General features: G+C 38.0%; 5 protein-coding genes across 5 annotated transcripts; 2 read left to right on the plus strand and 3 right to left on the minus strand.

Annotated features, from left to right (window-relative positions):
- Nucleotides 1–9: 9 nt before the first annotated feature.
- Nucleotides 10–494, plus strand: EAF01_008098 (uncharacterized protein; the record flags this gene model as incomplete). The annotated part of the gene is made up of 2 exons (XM_038916354.1): nt 10–177; nt 246–494. The coding sequence occupies 2 exons, from the start codon at nt 10–12 to the stop codon at nt 492–494; spliced, it is 417 nt and encodes a 138-aa protein (XP_038767716.1).
- A 2,898-nt stretch (nt 495–3,392) lies between these two features.
- Nucleotides 3,393–5,486, plus strand: EAF01_008099 (uncharacterized protein; the record flags this gene model as incomplete). The annotated part of the gene is given in 4 exon segments (XM_038916355.1): nt 3,393–3,414; nt 3,467–4,570; nt 4,614–4,918; nt 4,929–5,486. 4 exon segments carry the CDS (start codon nt 3,393–3,395, stop codon nt 5,484–5,486), a joined length of 1,989 nt encoding a protein of 662 aa, XP_038767717.1.
- Nucleotides 5,487–6,586: 1,100 nt separating this feature from the next.
- EAF01_008100 (uncharacterized protein) lies at nt 6,587–9,813 on the minus strand. Its single transcript, XM_038916356.1, has 4 exons — nt 8,648–9,813; nt 8,257–8,520; nt 7,093–8,148; nt 6,587–7,022 (listed from the first exon to the last, which is right to left on the minus strand). The coding sequence occupies exons 1-4, from the start codon at nt 9,226–9,228 to the stop codon at nt 6,599–6,601; spliced, it is 2,325 nt and encodes a 774-aa protein (XP_038767718.1). The 5' UTR covers nt 9,229–9,813; the 3' UTR covers nt 6,587–6,598.
- Nucleotides 9,814–11,582: 1,769 nt separating this feature from the next.
- EAF01_008101 (uncharacterized protein) lies at nt 11,583–12,407 on the minus strand (the record flags this gene model as incomplete). The annotated part of the gene is made up of 1 exon (XM_038916357.1): nt 11,583–12,407. One exon carries the CDS (start codon nt 12,405–12,407, stop codon nt 11,583–11,585), a length of 825 nt encoding a protein of 274 aa, XP_038767719.1.
- A 5,036-nt stretch (nt 12,408–17,443) lies between these two features.
- On the minus strand, nt 17,444–20,144 carry EAF01_008102 (uncharacterized protein). Its single transcript, XM_038916358.1, has 5 exons — nt 19,917–20,144; nt 19,608–19,853; nt 19,167–19,552; nt 18,375–19,059; nt 17,444–18,303 (listed from the first exon to the last, which is right to left on the minus strand). The coding sequence occupies exons 3-5, from the start codon at nt 19,398–19,400 to the stop codon at nt 17,852–17,854; spliced, it is 1,371 nt and encodes a 456-aa protein (XP_038767720.1). The 5' UTR covers nt 19,401–19,552; nt 19,608–19,853; nt 19,917–20,144; the 3' UTR covers nt 17,444–17,851.
- Nucleotides 20,145–20,513: the final 369 nt, after the last annotated feature.

Raw genomic sequence — 20,513 nt, forward strand, 5'->3', positions numbered from 1 at the left:
AAGATTTCTATGGAATCCGAAAGATTGTTTTCGTATCTGAAGAAAAAGGTGAAAGGAGAACACTACGAAATGGGAAAGCACATGGCACCTACACCGCAGCGTCTACCTCCCAAATCCCCAAGTTTACGAGTCCCTCGCCATATGTCAGAAGTAAATGTTTTGAAACGTACAAAGAACGTTTTCATAAAGAAGGAGCTTATACGCAAAATGGGTGGGAATATATGATGGCTCATGCCCGAGAATAGTTTTTCCAACCGCTGATTAAGGGGGAAAGGGGACCTCGTGGGACCGGGCCAGGCACGGGCAGAAATTGGTTGCAGTGGGGAATACATGGGTTGGTACCTTTTGGTTGGAAAGATACGGGAGTGGGAGAGGATTGGGAGGAAGATGGGGGTGAGGAATGGAATCATGAGTTTATAGGGCCGAGAGTGGAGTTTTTAGTTGAGGATGGGAAGGATAGGAATAGGGCGACGAGGGATATCTTTTTGGTTTGAGAGATACTTGGGTTTTTTTTTGATGATTGTGTCTGGGGAAATGTTTCGTGGTCCGAGGGTAAACGGGTCATTTCTCGTATTGTCTATGGCGTGTCAACTGCTGCTTTTGTAATCTGTCTTTTAGCTAGTCAACTGGTTATGTCTTACCAAACATTCTTTTCATTTTCACAACTTTACTATCCTTCTCATTTTCATCATGTTACTATTCTCCCAAATGAATCAAATTTAAAAGCTATAAAATAGGAAGCTCTCGCACAACACTCCCTATTTGATCTTCAGGATCGCTGAAACCAGACCAACTAGGTTCCAGATTTAAGATCGTAAATACCACCAACTTTCTCTACAGATAAACGCACATATTTGATACTCACATCCCTGATACACTACCACATACCATCTCATCACGTCTTCCCCATCAAAATCATCCGCACAACGAAATACAATACATCCTTCCCCCCGCTATATCTAGTACCATACTCACGCATAAACTTGGCATCCACAAGACATTTACATGCAACTTCGATTATCTCTGAAGAACTCACTTATTCCTGTTATTACTCTCCAAAGAAAAACAGCAAACATACTCAATTATAGTTACCAAGAATCATAGGTAAAAAGAACTAGAACTAGATATTTGCTAATTTAAATACGTTTTTAAGAGTTTCTAAATATTGGTGGCTCAGATGGAGGCGAATCGCCGGCGGTAAAGCTTTGCAGGCATCAACTATCGGGGAATATCATTGCCAATGGGCATGCCAAGATTTATCTATCGTATGAGATGGCTGATATATCTACAGAATCATTGGACTGTCAGAAACTGCGAGGTTATGTTTGTATTGATTTATTCACTGGTATAGAACGCCATATCTTTGTGATTGGGGTCGTATGTACAGTGTTCCGAAATTTGAATATTCTGAAATCGAAAATAAGTGATCCAGGGTTTTATTATCCCATGCCAAATGTTTTTGCATCGCGGCTTCGAGAAAGTCGGCAGTTATAGATGAATTATGTTTGATGCTCAAGAATGAGGTCGGATATTCGAGATTGTGAGCCGTGGAGCGAAATTTCGAATGTTACGTATTGAAAATCTGAGAATGGGAACGGCTTCAAAGCGCTAGGCAGATAGATAGCGCACCAACTAGATTCTATCTACATTTTTCGAAACCGTCTATTCACGCGCTTCTAATGCGTGAGAGTTGGTGCTAGAATTCAACTCTTTCATAATATTGACTCGGGGCATAATTGAGGCGACATTGAGCTCACGGACATAGAGTCAGTGTAACCTTAACGGGTTCCAGTCAAGTTACCATTTCTATTAGCAACATTGATTTTTCTTACGTAGACGTAGAACGTGTAAGTTGATATGTTTTATGTAGTATAAGCTCACTATTCATTCTTTATCTTCCCTCCTAATCTACATCGTTCAAGTGATCCCCTCATCTCTAAAAGTTGTCTGCTCACACTGTAGGTGCAGCCTCACTATGACGTCGCAAACTCCACTAATTACTTTGAAAAGTTGATACTTAGGTAAATTAAAGCATGCAGTTACTCAATCTAAAAGCCAGTTCTACTATAAGCCTCCCATGCCCTCAAAAAGTTGACCACAACAAGTATCAAGTCCAAAATAATACCCCTTACACGTGACCCCATTACCCGAGTTCTCAAAGTTGGAGAAACTAGAGTCTCACACATCAAATCACCCTTCAAAACAATAAGAAACAACTTTTTAGATCCTTGACCATCCTCAAAATAGTTGATTACTGTTTATTACATTGGTCTCATAAATATCCAACTATCCAACTAATAAAAAACAACTTCTAATCCCCATAAACCCCTCTAACAACCTATTTCCCTACCCAAACTAACTCTTCAAATCTACCCAAACCAAATCTTCAAATCCGAACCCAGCACTGAAAACTAGAGAATCAAAGAACTAATTTAAACAGCTCAGCCTCGATTAAGTAAGGTGCTCAGCCGCTTTCTACCCTTCAGATAACCTTACTAGAGAATATCTTGTGGGGAAGATTTCCTTTCTTTCTTCTTTTCTTTCTCTCTCTAAGTAATAACAATAACAACGAACTCCCAGTACAACCACTGGGATATTAAATACTTCTTTTACATCAGCCTGCGCTTTACTTTTGGCTTCATTTTCAGTCTTTGAGGCTGGTATTTTCTGTGGTCTTGGTGGTTTGGAATTGTTTACTGGGTGAGTTTGTGCGCTTTTCTTTTGTTTAGTAGGTTGGGTGTATGGTATTGAAGGGTTTGAGATTGTTTCTATTGGTATCCTTTCTCTATGGTATTTTACAATACTTGTTTAAGGATAGGAATAAGGTGAAGATTTGCCTGGTTTGAATTGATGATTCTAGGGTTTGGTCTTTCATCCTACTGTGTTTTGATGAGATTGGTATGGTTCTTTATACCTTTTATTCAACTCATCAGTCTCTCTAGCTCATCACAACTCAATGAGAGTGATTCCAATCTCTCTCCAAGTTCTTGAATTTTCTTACACATGTTCAGCAGAAAGCTACTTCTCAGATTTATCACCATCACGTCATCTATTTTGACTCTTCAGCTTGTCATACTTCGACGATAGTAGTTCCATTGTCAAGGTTTGATCTTCAGATTCTCTACTCTTCGTAGAGCTAGATGGATATCTTGAGGTCTTGGATTATATTTACTCTTATTTTCTAGCTCTAGTTATCTACCATGCTTCGACGAGAGTTGTGTTATTCTGATCTCTCTTGTTGGAATTTCTCTGCTACTTGCACAAGTAGACAAAGAGTTCTGAGATCTTTTCCTATTTTCTGTTTCTAGTCTATCTTTCCTAGCTTATCATACTTCGACGAGAGTATACAACTATCTAGCCAGATCTAAATGCTAACTTGCCAAAACAGAAAAATGGACTCTCCCAACTCCCCAAGTAAGCAATTCTATCTGAACAATAGTCTCTTGATTCACTAACATCTCATTAGATTTCTCCCGTCCTCTTCCTCCTCCCTCATCTCCTCGCAGACCTCCTCCTCCACTATCCTACCTACCTGGACACAATCTCCCCGTCTCAGTCCCCGAACTGAGCGAGGAACTCGCCCTCCGCGCTTCACTAGACGGCAACCTGGACGATATTCACTACCCGGCAAAACCAATCCCCGACCCGCAATCCTCAACCAAAATCCCACAAATCCCACGCCACATGATCTCCTCACCTTCTCCCAATTTTCCATCCCACCACCTTCGCACCACCATGTCTTCCCCCCAGCTTCGTCGCTCAGCTACCTCTCCCGATCTTTCAGCTCCTCCAGTCTCACCCATCCCCGAAGAGCAAGAATACACACCCAACCGCAATGGCGCAATCAGTCGCACAGATCGCTATTCACGAGTCCTTCCCGCAATTCTTCCTCATCCATCAACTCCACCACCACCAATCCCCTCCTCCTCCTCAACCAACCTCTTCACTTCCTCCCGCCCCAGTAACCTCCGACACGTAACATTCGCGCACGAAACCTCCGATCTCTCACTCACCCCTTTGATTCCCTCTCAAACCTCTCAAGACTCCTCCCTCCCCACCGAAACCACCAAAAAATCCCGTTTCAACCTCACCCTCGCGCATCAAAAGATGCACAAAGCATTTTCCACCCTGCGAACACACACGCAGACCCTCTCTCCAAAACCTAGTTTGATTCTGCGAAAAAAGTCTTCCAGTTCTGCGCTCTTTGGTTCGGGCTCTGGCTCTTCTCCACTCTCTGCTTCTCAAGCATCGACAGATGAACCTACGAGACCGAAAACCGCACCGTCGTCCTCATCATCTTCTTCTTTTTCCGGATTTGGAAATCCTTTTTCGGGGATGCCGGGTGTGTTTATGAAAGATACAAAGGATAAGGAGAAGGAGAAAGAGAAGAAAGATGCGAGAGCAGGAAAAGAAATGCAGATCGGTGCGCCAACTGGAATGGTGAAGAAGACACCCGAGGAGATTCAACAGATGTTGAGAGACATGGGGGTGAGGAGTGAGGATTTAGCGTTTGTTTCAGGTTCTTCGGCTTCGGCTTCATCTTCGGCTGCTGCGCATCTTGGCTCTGAAGGTGATGATACCGATAAACCCCCATCCAAGGGAACAATACCAAGTCTCACCACCTCCCACTCCTCAAAATCACAATCCCCACAGACCCCCCCCAATCTTAAGCGCCAACCAAAAAGGCAAACTCCCTGCTCTACATGCTGTCCCGCCAGCCCCGAACCCTCACTTCACTCGTCCCCTGCGTTCTTCCTCGCTCTCCGTCCCCCAAGATCTCACTACTAAGCCCCTCGGTTGGTATAGCATTGCTCCTCTCGATTCTATTAGCGCTACGCTTCCGAAAATAAGAAAGGAGAATTTATTGAAGAATGAGGAGATTGAGGGGTATTTTGAGGAGGTGAAGAGGAATTTTGAGGTTATTAAAGAGTTTAGAGGATGGAAAGTCAGAGAGGAAGAGAGACAATGAGGAGGAAGAAACGAAGAGGGATATTGAGAGGTTGAGGAGGGAGTTTGTTGCGAAAGAGAATGAGAATGAGGAAGGGGAGGATGGCGATGGTGATGATGATGATGAGGACGACGACGAAGAAGAACCATACATCTGGGGCCAATACGGCAAGCCAAATCCAGATTTCGTAGATGGCGGCTGGGCACAAGAAGAAACTAGTAGTGCGGGGGTTGGAGCACGTTGGTTTGTATTCAATGATGTGGAGAAAGTGTTGGGGGGACCAAAGTGTCCGATTACACATGCGGTTGATGGGTTTGAGGATGAAGATACTGATGTGGGAGAGAGGGAGGGAGAGGTTGTGGGATATACTGAGGGAGATGAGGATGGAGAGATTTTAATTGGGATTGAGAGAGAGGAGATAAATGGTACGCTTTTGAGTCCGATTCAAGAGGGATTTGGAGAGGGAGAGGAGGAATTTGATGAGGATGCGCGACAGCTTTCTCAGGAGGAGATATTGAGGAGAGAGGGATTACTTTGAATAACCAACGCAAACCTTGCTCGTTTTCCTTTCCTTTTGTTTCTTCTTTCTCAAGAATTCCGCGGATCTAGAATGAAGAATTTGGGAATCTGGGTGGAGGTTGGATGCATAATGACTTGGGAGTTGGATCAGAGATACTGCATTCAAAATGGTTGAATTACTGGGTTATTGTGATTGGGAGTTCGATGAAGATGCGCGATAGCTTTCTCAAGAGAGATTTTGAGGAAGAAGGGAGTACTTTGAATAATGGAATGGTCGAATAGTTGATGATGAAATGATGGATGGAATGATGGAATAATGGATAATGGGTGGTGGAATGGTGCAATAATCACATAACGAAGTGATCCATGGGGTATTTCATTTTCGATTTCATATTCATATTCATGTTCATATTCATGTTCATGTTCATTTTCATTTTCATTTCCTCTTTTCCTCCTTTCCTTTCCTTTTCCATTTCCACGTCTTTTCTCAGCAGCTTCTAAGAATATTAGAGCAGGAGATTTAATAAATCGGGGTAGAGATTAGATGAACCATACCAATCTTTAGCGATTCTGCACTCACCAGGACCGAGTCACCGCAGATGGGAGATGGGAGCTCGAGGAAGATTTTACTTTTATTTTCATGATACCAGCGAGGAAGGAGCGATTGTGTTATTGGGTGTACTGGATTGGATGTATCTGGATAGGATTTGTTTCTATTGAACAAGAATCAGAATCAGAAATCGGGATGTTATATTTGAGGTGCTTGATTGAGATGGTGGGATTATATGATGTGATGTGATGTGATGCGATGTGATGTGATGTGATATGATTCGTAATATTTGCAAGTGATATAAGTTATATGATAACAAACACTGATTACAAAATATGACAGGGGAAAACCCAAGGAGTCGTTGAGAATCATTATATAACTTCAAGTAAATCTATCTATCTATCTAGAAGATTCAATCATCAACTCCTATAGCACCCGTATAAGTATCAAAAACCCCAGGATACTATACATTATCTTTCCCTATCCTTCCCAGCCCCAGCCCCAACTCCATCGCTGAAAGAACTTCAATTCAAATTCCAAATTTAAAATTCCTATTCACAGCAAACCCAAATCATAACTCATCACCTCTCTGAAAATACCCCCACGGGATCAGTTTCCCTTCTAGCCTCATACCCCTTCCTCATTCCCACCACTCTAAACTCTCTTCCTCCCCCTTTCTTTCCACCCATCCCACACTCATCGACTCCACCACCATCAACATCCACAAATCTCAACTGTGTCTCCAACACCCATTCGGGTAATGGAATCTTCCCTCTCACTCCCCCAGGTAATAATCTTCCAAACTCACTATCCCTCGTCGCTGCCAGGATGGCTGAGAAACTTTTATTATGCGAACGTCCATTGATATGATATGCGTATGCGCCCAGAGAATTGGCGATGAGTGCTACGAATATTGCTATACCGTATGAGAGGAGAAGAGTAGAGGAATGGTAGGCGTATATGTTTATGGAGGTCGTGGAAAGGACTGAAGTATTCGTGGAAGGGCTGTATATGTTTGTTAGTATCTCTTTACTCCGAGAAGAATTTGACAAGAAATATGAAACGAAAAACCTACGACAACAAATTACTATTAAGAAACCCACACGTGACATTCCAAGCTAATTCCTCCACCAACGCTTCCAGAGTCGCATTTCCCGCCAAACTAATATCCTGCGCTCTCTGATCACTAACCGCCGTATTATTATTCCCCAAAGGATCATTACTCTTCCTTTCAAAAAAAGCATCTAAATCCGAGCTACCAAGTAAAGATGTATGAGCAATCTGCGTTGTGATTTCTGAAAAGTATGTAGATGGAAGACCTGGAGCCGAAGGAGCAGCTTGGAAAATACCCATGGTACCAACCATCAGATCAGCAATTGCCCACATATACGCTGAGTATGCATGTTGAACCATGAGTGATTTGGAGAGTGGAGTGTTAACATCGGGATAAGGGACTGAGTTAAGTACAGAGAGGGATTGAGAAGTAACGGTTTGGGTTCCTTCTTCGAAATTAATGTTGATATTGTAGGATGCGTTATAGAGTGTGCAAACTGTGTAGTGATTTTCTGTTTCAAAGGATTTTGATTGGTGGTATCTCGAATAAGCCATCCAGAGTTGATTGGAAGCATTCTGGGGTTGTTGGAGTCGGGCTTGAGGGATTACTGTAACGCCGTGGTTGGGTAATGAACTATTGTCATAATTCCCTAGGTTAGGAACAAACGCGTAATAATAATTCGATACCTCTGTAACTGATCCTGTGATATTGGCGACAGATTCATCTCGAAGATTTTGTATGATCGTGGCGGTAGTTGAATCAGCTTCATTACACTTGACAATAGGTCCGTAAAATTGTACATCATATGTTGCGTTGGAGAAAGGTGCATTTATTGGTAGGATTTCCCCTTGTGTTGCAGTGGCAGTCGATAGACGTGTAATGATTGTTCGTGGCCCAAGAAATAGTGCGTGTTGTACACCATCTGTGACATTCACAGGTGCTGAGTATGTGAATCTTGAAGGTTGATCATGACCATACATGTCAAGGGAAGAGACATTGGCGTATGTATGAATGGATTTGGAACTGGGTACAACGTAGAGTGTACCGGGAGTGAGTAGAGAGCCGATGGGTAGAGTCCTATATTGGAATGAGTATAAAGTTTCATGAAAGCCTGTCACAATTTTGACTCCTCAAACTCAAATTCAAGAGACAGTAAAGCTGATGACACAGAGCAGGCCAAGTAACGTTGAAAATGGCCACGCATAACAAAATCCAAAAAAGACTAACCATGCAACTATCGCAAGTAAAGACCCCAATTTAAGCTTCCAAAGCATTTCTGTGTTCAAAATTGATAAAACAGATGTATCGGCAACGAAAGCAGCATCAAGACAATTAACAGAAACTTTCGTATCCTTGTGATACAAAGATTTCCAAAGCCATTGTGTATAAGCAAATCCAACTGAGCTGACGAGACATACTTGTGAAACAAAAGCAAAGGTTGTTCCATATCTAAGTTCATGTGTTAGTCCAGTTATCGTTATGTCGGAAATGAGAATTAAGGAATGAGGGATGAAAAATGAGGGATAGGAAGTGAGGAGTGTTACTGAGGACTCTATATTCAATATGAAAGACTTACCTCAAAGTCCACTGTTGAGAATAATCATCTCCCACCTGCTTTCCCACCATGCAACTATAAAATACATGATGAGCAATACTAGCAATAATTCCAACGAACAAATTTCCACCCATCAAAATTGGTGAGCGCCAGAAGATACCATCGTGATAATGGTGACTTGGTTCCGACTTTCCCACCAAGTCCTCTTCTTGTGTATCGAGTGGTCTAATTGTTGAATGACTTCTCCCCGTCTCGGAATGCTCAGATTGCATAGAATGAGTTGATTGTAGCGAATCCACTCGAATGGGATACGGTCTTTTTTCTTCGTCTTCCATGTCGATGGTATGAAAAGCATATGGAGTTTTTTCATCATGATTTGTCTTGGGAATGTCATGCGATTCGATTCTTTGGTCCTCCATTTCGATTGTATGGAATGTATATGAGGTTTCTCGCTCGTGGTCTGTTTTAGGGAAATGGTGCGAATCCTTTCCTTGATCCTTCAACTCCATAACATCCTGCAAATCCGAGGCCTTGTGGCTGTGATTGGCCATGGGCAAATAATGATTCAACCTCATGGGATGAGAAGTCCTTCGGCCTGCCATAACGACCGAATAGAAAAGTGTGTGGCCATGAAAAAGCGAATTGCACAAAGGTGAATTATATTTCGCAACCAACGCAATCTAAAGCAAAGGGTCTCCAGGGCTTCGAGAGACCCTCTCATGTACTTGATTCGAAAATTCAGGAGCTTAAATTTGAGGATATTTCCTCTGGAATATATTTCCAATCGATGGGAGTCTCGACTTTCCATCCACTTTCGCAAACTCTAATTGATTAAAAGCACGACGACGAGTGGTAAGCGAAAGTTTCTTTTGCCGGTAAGTATTAATTTTGGCACCGATTCAGCATCTTGGTATATACTTGAAACCTTATTGAGTTCATAAGGCATAGTGTAAGCTTTTCCACGAAATTTGACAAACGAGCGAACCCATCCCATGTTGACAAGACGAGAACGGTGGAAATTACATGTGTGTATGGCTGGATCATGGAAGCGGCGTAGTCCCCAGAGAGCTATGATTTTATATCCATCATAAGTTGATGATTGGTGCATCAAGTAATAAGTAGTATCAGATTCAGATACGTGGGAAATCGAAGATTGTGTATGCTTCCTACGAATGTAACATGACACGCACGAGAAGGATTTGACAAAGGTAAGGTTAAGGGTTGAATTCTCGCCCCGTAATCGGTACGCGGAGAATGTAAGCACATTGATTATTGACACGATGGATCATGGAACGAAGAGATCCATTGGCGAAACTGCAGCCAAACGATTATTGAAAATGATAAAGTTGTCGAACTCTACTACCATCTACGGAGGTCGTGGTCATTTTGAAGGAGACTAGGTAGCCCTGTAGATATCTATAATCAAGCACACTAATTGAGCACTATAAGGTTTGTGTTCTAATCGTTTCAAGCCTATATTAGATTTAATAAGCCTATAGGCTTCAAGTATTGTTATTTAAGGTTGCTTTGGAATTCATTTGAGCCCTAGAATATAGGCATCACGAGTCTATTCAGGTAGAGCGGAAGTCAGTTTTTATAGATCTTGATTAAATTCGACGATTTATAGAGCCTTATAGTGTATGTGCCTTGAAAGAGTCTATAATCTTTTCAAAATAACTATTATCTTTATAGATCCTAATTAAATCCAACGATTTATAGAGTCTTAAAGTGTTTATACTCTGAAAGAGCTTATATTCTTTTTCAAAATAACTATTATCTTTATAGATCCTAATTAAGTCCAACGATTTATAGAGCCTTACAGCATATATACTCTGAAAAAGCTTATAATCTCTTTCAAAATGACCATCACCTTCATAGATCCTAATTAAATCCAACGATTTATAGAGCCTTACAACATATGTACCCTAACAGAACCCACAATCTCTTCCCAAATGACCGCGACCTCCGTATGTGTTGAGCCCATTCTTGTTGTCAATGTTGTCGGACAAATGTTGTGCAATGTTGTATATAGTTCCACAGAGTTGTATATAAAGGAATTCCGTTGGGCATCCGGCCTCTACCAGGATATTGGACACTGAAAACTGCACGTGGAGCCATATTCTAGCCTTGATGTGATATCTCTCCCAACAACACATAATCCCAGAATAGCATCACATCGTCAAATGAATCTGATAAATGAGATATCGTGAATACGTAGACGATGAAACATGGGATCTTATTCATCGAGACAAACTCGTAAACTCTATTTTCATCATTGTTTGAACCCCCAGCCGGCCTTCAAATGATAACGTGAATGAACCATTTCCGAGGCTCACCCGTGAATCCACCAATCACAATCGAGGATTCGGAGTTTGGAATCCTCCTTAATTTTCGACATTTTATATTGTATATCGTTCCCGATAGTCCGAATACTCCGTTCGTATGTGTAGATTTCACTGCATCTTTCACTGGATAAGTTCCTTCACGTCTTCCTGCCTGTCAAGATGAATCGTCTCATCCCTCAATATCATCATCCAGTATGTCCTATTGTGTTCCATTATGAACCTTTGTCAATCTACACCATTTACACCATTCACACCATCTATATCGACTGATATACGGTTCCTCACTCAAGCCCGCCTCATATATTCATATCTCTTCCTATCACCACAACGACCGGATATTCATATCTCAAATTCATTGCCCAGTCTTCTCCATCACAATCAACTATCAAATCCACACCTTCGACATCCTCTACGTGTACCTATCAAGACATCTCCTTCTCTCCTTCTCTCAAGCCCACTTCATATATTCATATCTCTTCCTATCACCACAGCAACCACATATTCCTATCTCAAATTCATTGCCCAGTCTTCTCCATCACAATTAACTATCAAATCCACACCTTCGACATCCTCTACGTGTACCTATCAAGACATCTCCTTCTCTCCTTCTCTCAAACCCGTCTCATCTTCCTCCCTCTCACAACAAACACCGGATCTTCATATCCCCTCAATCCCAAGAATCCATTCCCACCCCCCTCCTTCAACACCACCTCTTCCACATCCACCCACCCCCCACTAGCCCAAAAATATCCTCCCACCCATTTCCTCCTCTCACCATCATCCATCCTCATCCATTTCCCCACCACCTTCGTCGGAAAACATCGATTGCTAAACGCCATGTGAGCTTCCCCTCCCTCCTTCAACACCCTATTTATCTCCTCAAAAACTTGAACCGGTTGAGTGAGATAATCCACTGATACATTACACATCACCACATCCATAGAATCACTCTCCACCCCCTCCAATTTCGGATCCCGATTCAAATCTTGAACAGAATATTTCGTCAAATGTTTATTTCGTTGTAATTCTGCTTCGTTCATCCCAATTCCTATCATCGTGCTGGGTTGGAGTGATGATGGTAAATGTGAAACCCACGATGAACAGATATCCAAAACAGATGTTTTGGACGTGATGAAAGTCGAATAGTAGTGTTTCAATATGGATATAGCGCCATCGTCAATGTGTTGAACAAATCGTGGTTGAGAATACCATTCTGTATCTGGAGATTCATCTTGGCGATGGAAATCGGATGGTGTGAAATTGAATGTGGTTGGATAGAGAGATCGAGGAAGTGGTGTAGTTTTGGGTAGAGGGAATTTTGGTGGAGAGTTGCTCGTCATTGTTCTGGTGCTGGTGAGACTTTGAATGGGAATGGGATAAGATGGTTTTATGATATTCCGAACAATCGCTGCGGATTTGATCGAAGGACGATACATTGAAGTTTTATATATTTAGATGTAGGAATTACCGGTACACGTTTTGTGGTTTATTTCAATTTCAGAATAAAAAAAGTTAACAAGTAGGAATTTCGAGTGGTGACCTAACCTTACCTCCCTAACCAAAGAAAATGGTATCGTCATGGAAGCTGGTGAAGCTTAAATTAATAGATAACATCTTAACAACAATTGAATACATCCATCTCACCCAACTTCATCCTATCCAACATAAAATCCCATTCTTATAAATCTCATCATCTTTCAATTCCTTTGTATATAGTTTTTGAATAATCTAGTTATCTTCACCGTACCTTAACCTACTCGTTAAATTATTGCCATTCGACCAAAATGACTATATTCCAGCAACCATTCAAACACAATGCCTTCCCCGTCAAAATCGAATACTCAACTATATCAAAAGAAGATCCACGAAAGAAATAAGCAATGACGCTCCGCTGGCTCTCCGAGGGCCACTGCCGTGGAGGCAGACCATCTCCCTAGAAAATCTCAACAATATCCACTCATCCAACATAAAAAAGTGCTTTCTCCAAGATCCCTCCCATCCTCACTCCGTATTACCTTGACCCCCTCAAACTTCCCCATTTCCTCATCTCAAACTACATCTTTGAGTCACCATCACCCGGGCAGATCTCTAATCTCTCTATCATCTCAAAACAAGCTTTCCGCATTAATAAGATTATATAAGAGATAACAAATACATACTCAGGACATCTCATTACAAGAAGCCTTATTGAAAACTAAAGCTAATATTCTAAATTATAAACTCTTAATATTCAAATGTAATTCAGATTTCGTTAATTTATAAAAATAAATAACAAATTGTTCATTATATGTGTAAATATCGAAAACTCAATTAATTATCAAATCTAAATATCGAAAAACTTTTAATAAAAAAATTACAATTTTTAATGAATTATATATAATATGATTTATCATTGAGTAGATTATATCATTAAGTAAACCATTTTCACCTCAATTCATACTTTCAAATTCATATTATTTAATAACAATTAAATCAATTGATTGAAATTATAAAGATTTTAATAATCTAGAATCTATTAAATCATTTTGATAAGTCTTTATATTATACTCAATCTTTCTATACTTATTATAATATTAATTAAAAAATACTTTTTTATTAGAATTCTTTTCTTTTTAATACTTATTATATTAAATCTAAATATCAACTTTTTATTGAAATAATATATTAAGAACCTTTTATTCAATAAATACTCCTTTTTGATATAATTAAGTTTTTTTTTATATGTTAATGTTTATTTAATGCTTTATTTACTATTCGAAGTATATGAATCTCTATATTCAAAAATGTATTTTTATAAGCTAATCTTTTTATATTCTTAACTAAAGCTAATATAGTTTCGAATATAAATGTAGGGAAGCTTAATTAATGATAAGTTATTCGAGATTTTATTAAAGTTAATTGTGAAAGAGCTTCAGATGAATTATAAGGGGTTTAAGAGATTCATAAATCTTAATTGAAAAAAAAAGGGAATAGATATACGAATTTAAATATTCAATTTCAAAAGCATAGTTTTAAAATCGAAAGGTATTAAAACTATTCCTTAAAACTTTGATTTTATATTCTAAAAGATAATTAATTCTTTATATAACGTGGTTTATTAATGAGTAGGTTATATCAGTAAATAAGTTACTTTCACCTCAATTTACACTTTCAAAACTATATTATTTAATAATAATCGAATTAATTAATTGAAATTATAAAGATTCTGATAATCTAAGATCTATTATATTATTTTGATAGATTTTTATATTATAACCTATCTTTCTATATTTACTATAATATTAAATAAAAAATACTTTTTTATTAGATTTATTTTCTTTTAATATTTATTATATTAAATCTAAATATCAACTTTTTACTAAAATAATATATTAAAAGTCTTTTATTTAATAAATACTTCTCCTTAATATAATTAGATTTTTTTTATATATCGACATTTATTTAATACTTCATTTACTATTTAAAATATATAATTCTTTATATTTAAAAATATATTTTTATAAACTAATCTTTCTATATCTTTAACTAAAGTTAATATAATCTCAAATATAAATGTAAAGGAGTTTATTTGATAACAAATTATTTAAGATTTAATTAATATTAATTAAGAAAGAGCTTTAATTGAGTTACAAAGGTGTTACGGGAGCTGCCTCTAGGGTCACGTGGAAGTGTCTAGAGATCTCTTGAGGTGGTTTAGATTAGATTTTAAGTAGGAATTCAATAAGGTTGTAACTGGTTGCAATTCTCGTAACTATAGTAATGAAACTAATGATTGTTCTTGAGCACGAAGCTCTACATTGTAATGAAACCCATTCCCTTATATAGACCTTCGTTCCTTGTTGTCCCATTGATCCCATCGTGTCCCACCAGGTGGGAGCAGTGGGATCCAGTGGGAATCTCTAATCCCGTGACTTTCTGATCAGGTGACTCGGTATGTTAGATGTCGTCGTAACAAAAGGGTTTAAGAGATTCATTAATCTAGATTGAAAGAGGGGGGGGTAGGTGTATGAATTCGAATATTTAATTTCGAAAGTATAGTTTCAGAATTAAATAAAATTAAACCTATTCCTTGAAATCTCAATTTCATATTCTAAAAAATAATTGATTCCTTATATATAACTTTAAAAGCTATAAAGAATTCAATCTTCGAAATATAATTAATATATACCTTAATAAATTTATTAATTTAATTACCATATAAACATTTCAGATTACTAAAATAATTAATATCAAATAATTAAATTAAATAATTTAAATATAATAATAAACATAAATATATAATATTATTTTCTTTATAACATACTTAAAAAGCTATTGATTTATAATTTTTATATTTATCTAATATTAATATTTAATATTTACCCTTTCTTTAATTCTATTACGACAAACATCACATAACACATTCGCATATCACATGAGAGAGCCTTAAGGAGCTACAGACTCCAGGAGCATATGGATCCCAAAAGTTTCAAATAACAAAGGTCTATATAACAAATAAGTTTTATTAGAATATAAAGCTTTATATTTAAAAGAACAATTATTAATTTCATTATTATAGTTACGAGAATTACAACCAATTACAACCTTATTGAATTCCTACTTAAAATCTAATCTAAACCACCTCAAGAGATCTCTAAACACTTCCATATAACCCTAGAGGCAGCTCCCATAACAAATTCTTAATATACTTATTAAAGTATTTCAATTATTTTAAACCTGTTTTATTATTTGTTTACCTATTAAATATAAATTTAATAATTTATTCCATAAAAAGATTCGTTTTAGTATACCAATTAGAAAGATGAACTTATTCTTAAATTATTAAAAATAAGGGAATAGTTTCACTCTTTTCATTTTTGTATATTATTACTATAGCTTATTCTCAATTACCTAATTATACTACCTTACTTTTATTATTTCGTTCAATATTAATTACTATTATTACTATATATATAATCCCTATTATAAAGTCTATTTTATTGAAATTATAGGAATCTCTATTCAAAATACTATATTTTGCTTATATATTTATAACTAATTGAAATTACTTTTTAAGAAGTTTAAAATTCTTATAGAAAGCTTTTTGAAAGTTATAAACATAATTAAAATATATTTTTAATTTAATTTAATATTTTACGAATCGATATGCCTAAAGCTTTTCAATATATTTTATACCCTTTAATTTGAGAATATGATTTACTATATCTTTTATATTCTTGAATTTAAATAAAAAACCTTCCAAATTTATATCGATTATATATTTAGAAATAATATTCTCTTTTAATTTTAAAAGATTATAAGATTTAGGTTAATATTTAGAGTAAAGAGTAAAACCTTTGATTTTATATTATAATATTATATTCGGGATATTATATATCTTTGTAGTTTTTCGAATACTTATTTTTTTATTTTTTTTGAATAGCTTTGATAACGAGGAGTATATAAGCTTTTTGATTATTCAAATTCATTATGAATTGTTGATAAAACGTATATTGAAAGAAAAGAATGTAAATTGAGGTGAAAGTGATTTATTCATTGATATAATCTACTTAATAATAAACTACGTTAATTTATATTACTAAATAATTCATTTCAAATACATTTAAAATTCATTTATATATAATCATATACTTTCTTCATTTATTAATATAATTTTTTAAAAATCAAAGACATAATATTAAATTATATAAATATTATAAAAATCTAATTTGTTTTTGAAAATTTAAATTAATATAAGAATTATTATTAAAATAATATTTTTAAAACAAAAATCATAACAATTTTGATTTTTTTTAATAATATAATGAAAATCTTTAAATAAAAACTAGATTATATTTAAAAAGCTAATTTTCATAATTATTTAACCTTTTTTAAAAAAAAATTGTTTGATGATTAAAATTTAAATATCAAAAAACGCCTAACTTTGATATATTTTGAAATGAGCTATCTAATGATATAAACTACTTAGTATTAAACTATATTATAAGAAAACATTATTTTTATAGGGGTTTTATTATGAAACTTACAGGGTGTAGTAAGAAGGTTTTAGAATTCTTATGTATTAATATTCTCAATCCTCCACCCCAATCCTCCACCCTAAGCCTCCACCCCAAGCACAAGCACGAGCACAAGCACAACATCCAAGTTCAAATTCAATCCTCTCATCATCCAATCCAATCCAATCCAACTCTACACATCCTCCCAACTTCCCATCATCTCCGAGTAAACATTAACCTACTCCAGTAAATCCGCACAGCTTCTCTCCCTCAACAGATCCCATTCCAACTCTTTCAAATTATCAACACCTTCACCATGATGATATCCACCCGTCTGTTCGGATATACTCTCCACTTTCCCTAAACCCCCTGAATTCTGGGAGGGGGTTGAATGTGGGGGTGGGTGGTGAGGGGATAGGGAGGGGAAAGATGTGGTGAGGGGATGGGCATGGAGATGGAGATGTAGAAATATGTAGATACAATACTGATATTGAGCTTTGTAACACGTATTTTGATATATATCCCTACTATAGAGTAAGTTTCAATATCAATATTCTCTCGTACCTCGCGAAACGTTCTATGTATGTTATGCTTTAAAAACTATTCAACGCCTTCTGCACTATGCTCTGCAACCGTCCTATACCCATAAGCGCCTAAAAGCCCAATCATCCTACTCCTATCTGACAAAAACGCATTTTCTTCATCTCATCATTATACTTTGATGTCCATCCAACTACGAGATTCATCTCAATCATTAAATCTCCTGCTTTTCTTCTTTTCTTCCTCCGACACATTGATTTATCCAACACTTCCAATTCATCACACCTTCCCCCCACCATTTCTAAACCCAAAAACTCCATCTCCCACCCCCCCTCATCCCCATCCTAATTTACCCCCTCCATCGCATGCCCCGAGGGTCCCTGCACCGCATAATCACACGTGACAAACGCTCTATCCACCTCCGGCAACCCCTCACAACAATACTGCAACGTTTCCGCCACATCATGTGCCTCCTCGAGCGTCGTTCCCTCGGACAATAAAATATCAACTTCAACCCACACCCCGTCGCCCGCATGATACGCCGTGATACTTTTGTATCCATTGACCAGCGGGGCAAAGCGCCACGCGAGGAAGGTGAGTTTTTGCTGGAGTCGATCATCGACTGCGGAGCCGGTGAGACGGAATATGTTCTCCAGACAGGTGGATGCCCAGTCGTAGATTATGAAGAGGGAGAGGAGACCCGCGCCGAGGGGGTCCAGCCACCAGAGGTTGGCGGCGTGGCCGATGTAGGGGAAGATGAGGGAGAGGGTGTTGAAGATGACGTCGGTTTTGCAGTCTTTGGTTTGTGTTAGTGAGGGAAATCTTGCCTCGGGGTTGAGAGAGATCAGGAATATAAATGATACATACCTTGAGCCAAAGCTTGTACCTGAGTAGTTTTAATCCTAATACAACCGAACCAAATAAATCCCTTGAGACCAATCGTACCCGCCATCGACGCAATCGCAATAACCGGTAATTCCTTTGCTTGATGCGGACCCTTGGACATGAGTTTCTGAGCCGACTCCTGAAGAATTTGTAGAAATGAAATAATCATGATGATTGAGAAGACCAGAATTCCAATCGGTTCCAATCTTTTTCTTCCGACGGGAAATTTTCGTTTCAAGCTCATTAATCGCCATTGCACTAATCGATTCGTCATGAATACAATCACCGTACACAAAAGATCAAGCGCAGAATCCACCAACGAAGCAATGAGAGAAAGAGACGAAGAATAAAACGCCGCAACCGCTTTCGCAATTAGCAAGATGACATTCGCGATGACATTTATATTGATCGCCCATTTTGCGCTCCTGCGAGCTTTTTGACGTTTTTCTTGTTCGGCATCGGGTAAGAAGGGTTCGACAAATCCTTGGGTATCTTGTAAGGCGCCGCCGCCTTCTGCTACTCCGTCTCCGTTGTCGTCTCGTGGATCGAAGGATTCGAGAATGTCGTCTGCGAGGGCTTGGACGAGAGCGTTTACTTCGAGCCAGTCGTCTAGTCGATTGTTTTGTTCTTCGTAGAAACCGCGGACGGACTTGGGCATTCCTTTGAGCTGTGGGGAGAGTTAGTGGGATGTTTCACTTTGCGTGTAGATAGGTAGGTGTATTTGAGTGTATTCGAGTTTGAGGAGAGGATGAAACAAAGTAGAAAATAACATACCTCTTCATCATTCTTGCGAAAGCCCTCTAAACTCGATTTTTTGACTCCATCTAACAACTTCGTCTTGAATTCTTCTCGTCTTCGATCATCTGGTTCCAAAGGGCCATGATCACGAAATCTATATTTTCTATCTTTGGATGGTCTGCCTTGTTCTAAGTCTCGACGGAGATATGTACTCTGTTTGGCATCATATGCACTATCATTTCCAGTTGTTCGGCTTCGATGACCTACCATGTTGAATTATGTATGGTATTGATATTGTCGATGAAGATGGAGGAAAGACAGGAGGGAAGGGAAGGAAGGAAGGAAGGAAGAAACAGAACACAAGGATAAGGTTACAAGAAGGAAAGAATGAAAGGATAGAAAAGGAAATCGATTGCTCTAACCTATTTTACGACGAATTATTAATGTATTGTAGAAGTCATGATCCCTTCATCTTACCTAGCACTTATTACTTACTTAGTTACTACGAGGTAAGATTAGATGAATCGACCTTGGTTTTTTGGTTTTTGGTTTTTGGTTTTTGGTTTTTGGTGGTGGTGGTGGTGGTGTGTGGTGGAACATTCATGGTGTCATTTGATGTCACTGGCAAGCCAACGTGGATCATTTATCGTTGCCGTGAGATGCGGATGCGATGGTGCAACAAGTCGACAACGAGACAGCGAGAAATATGTTTCTAGAAATATTCTTCTTTGTCAATCGATGTCTTTAGAAGATAACAGAAACATTCGTGTTGTGTAGAAGATATACTTTGATATGGATTTACGATAGAGTTACTGTCTCGGCATAGATGAGAGGGTGGAGATGCAATTGTTCAGACAAGAGATCAAGTCTGAAGCGTACGTGTTGGATGTCTTTTGATCATCATATCTTGATTTGGGCAATACGACGATATGTTGGATTCTAGAAAGCTGACGGTTGATACATACGACGATATGTTGAATTCTAGAAAGCTGTCGGTTGATACATACGTAAGATCTTACAATCTCGAGTCAGACTTTCCACACAATCAACACAAAACGATTCATTGATCGCTTGACTCTCCCCTGCCAAGTAAGGTTATAAGGTTATAATATATGAGGGGCGAGAAATCTATTATCTTAGTGCGAGGTACTTCGTACAAGGGACGAATTAGCGGTCCGAAGCGATGATTAATTTATCATCTTGGTTACTTTCTTTCTTTTGAAATGACAAATCAGACTACCTAGGTAACTATAATAAATACAAATCACGACCAGATTATAGGACCAAGCACACATATCGTCGATCAAGTTCAGAGACTTAATACAATATCCTCGACTGATTATTATCAATCAAAACACCCAATATACAATATTCTCGAGTTGT

This window comes from Botrytis porri (assembly GCF_014898465.1).
Source record: "Botrytis porri strain MUCL 3234 chromosome Unknown BPOR_011, whole genome shotgun sequence".
NCBI classification, from domain to species: domain Eukaryota; kingdom Fungi; phylum Ascomycota; class Leotiomycetes; order Helotiales; family Sclerotiniaceae; genus Botrytis; species Botrytis porri.

What these genes read in the sequence shown, in the direction of transcription:
- EAF01_008100 (XM_038916356.1), bottom strand. Translation starts at nt 9,228, where the DNA reads ATGGCAGGCCGAAGGACTTCTCATCCCATGAGGTTGAATCATTATTTG. An exon ending in TCTCAACAGTGGACTTTGAG is followed by an intron (nt 8,521 to 8,647) that starts GTAAGTCTTTCA and finishes ACATGAACTTAG; the next exon opens with ATATGGAACAACCTTTGCTT. An exon ending in TATGCGTGGCCATTTTCAAC is followed by an intron (nt 8,149 to 8,256) that starts GTTACTTGGCCT and finishes ATTCCAATATAG; the next exon opens with GACTCTACCCATCGGCTCTC.
- EAF01_008102 (XM_038916358.1), bottom strand. Translation starts at nt 19,400, where the DNA reads ATGGTAGGTCATCGAAGCCGAACAACTGGAAATGATAGTGCATATGAT. An exon ending in TTCGCAAGAATGATGAAGAG is followed by an intron (nt 19,060 to 19,166) that starts GTATGTTATTTT and finishes CTCTCCCCACAG; the next exon opens with CTCAAAGGAATGCCCAAGTC. An exon ending in GGTACAAGCTTTGGCTCAAG is followed by an intron (nt 18,304 to 18,374) that starts GTATGTATCATT and finishes CACAAACCAAAG; the next exon opens with ACTGCAAAACCGACGTCATC.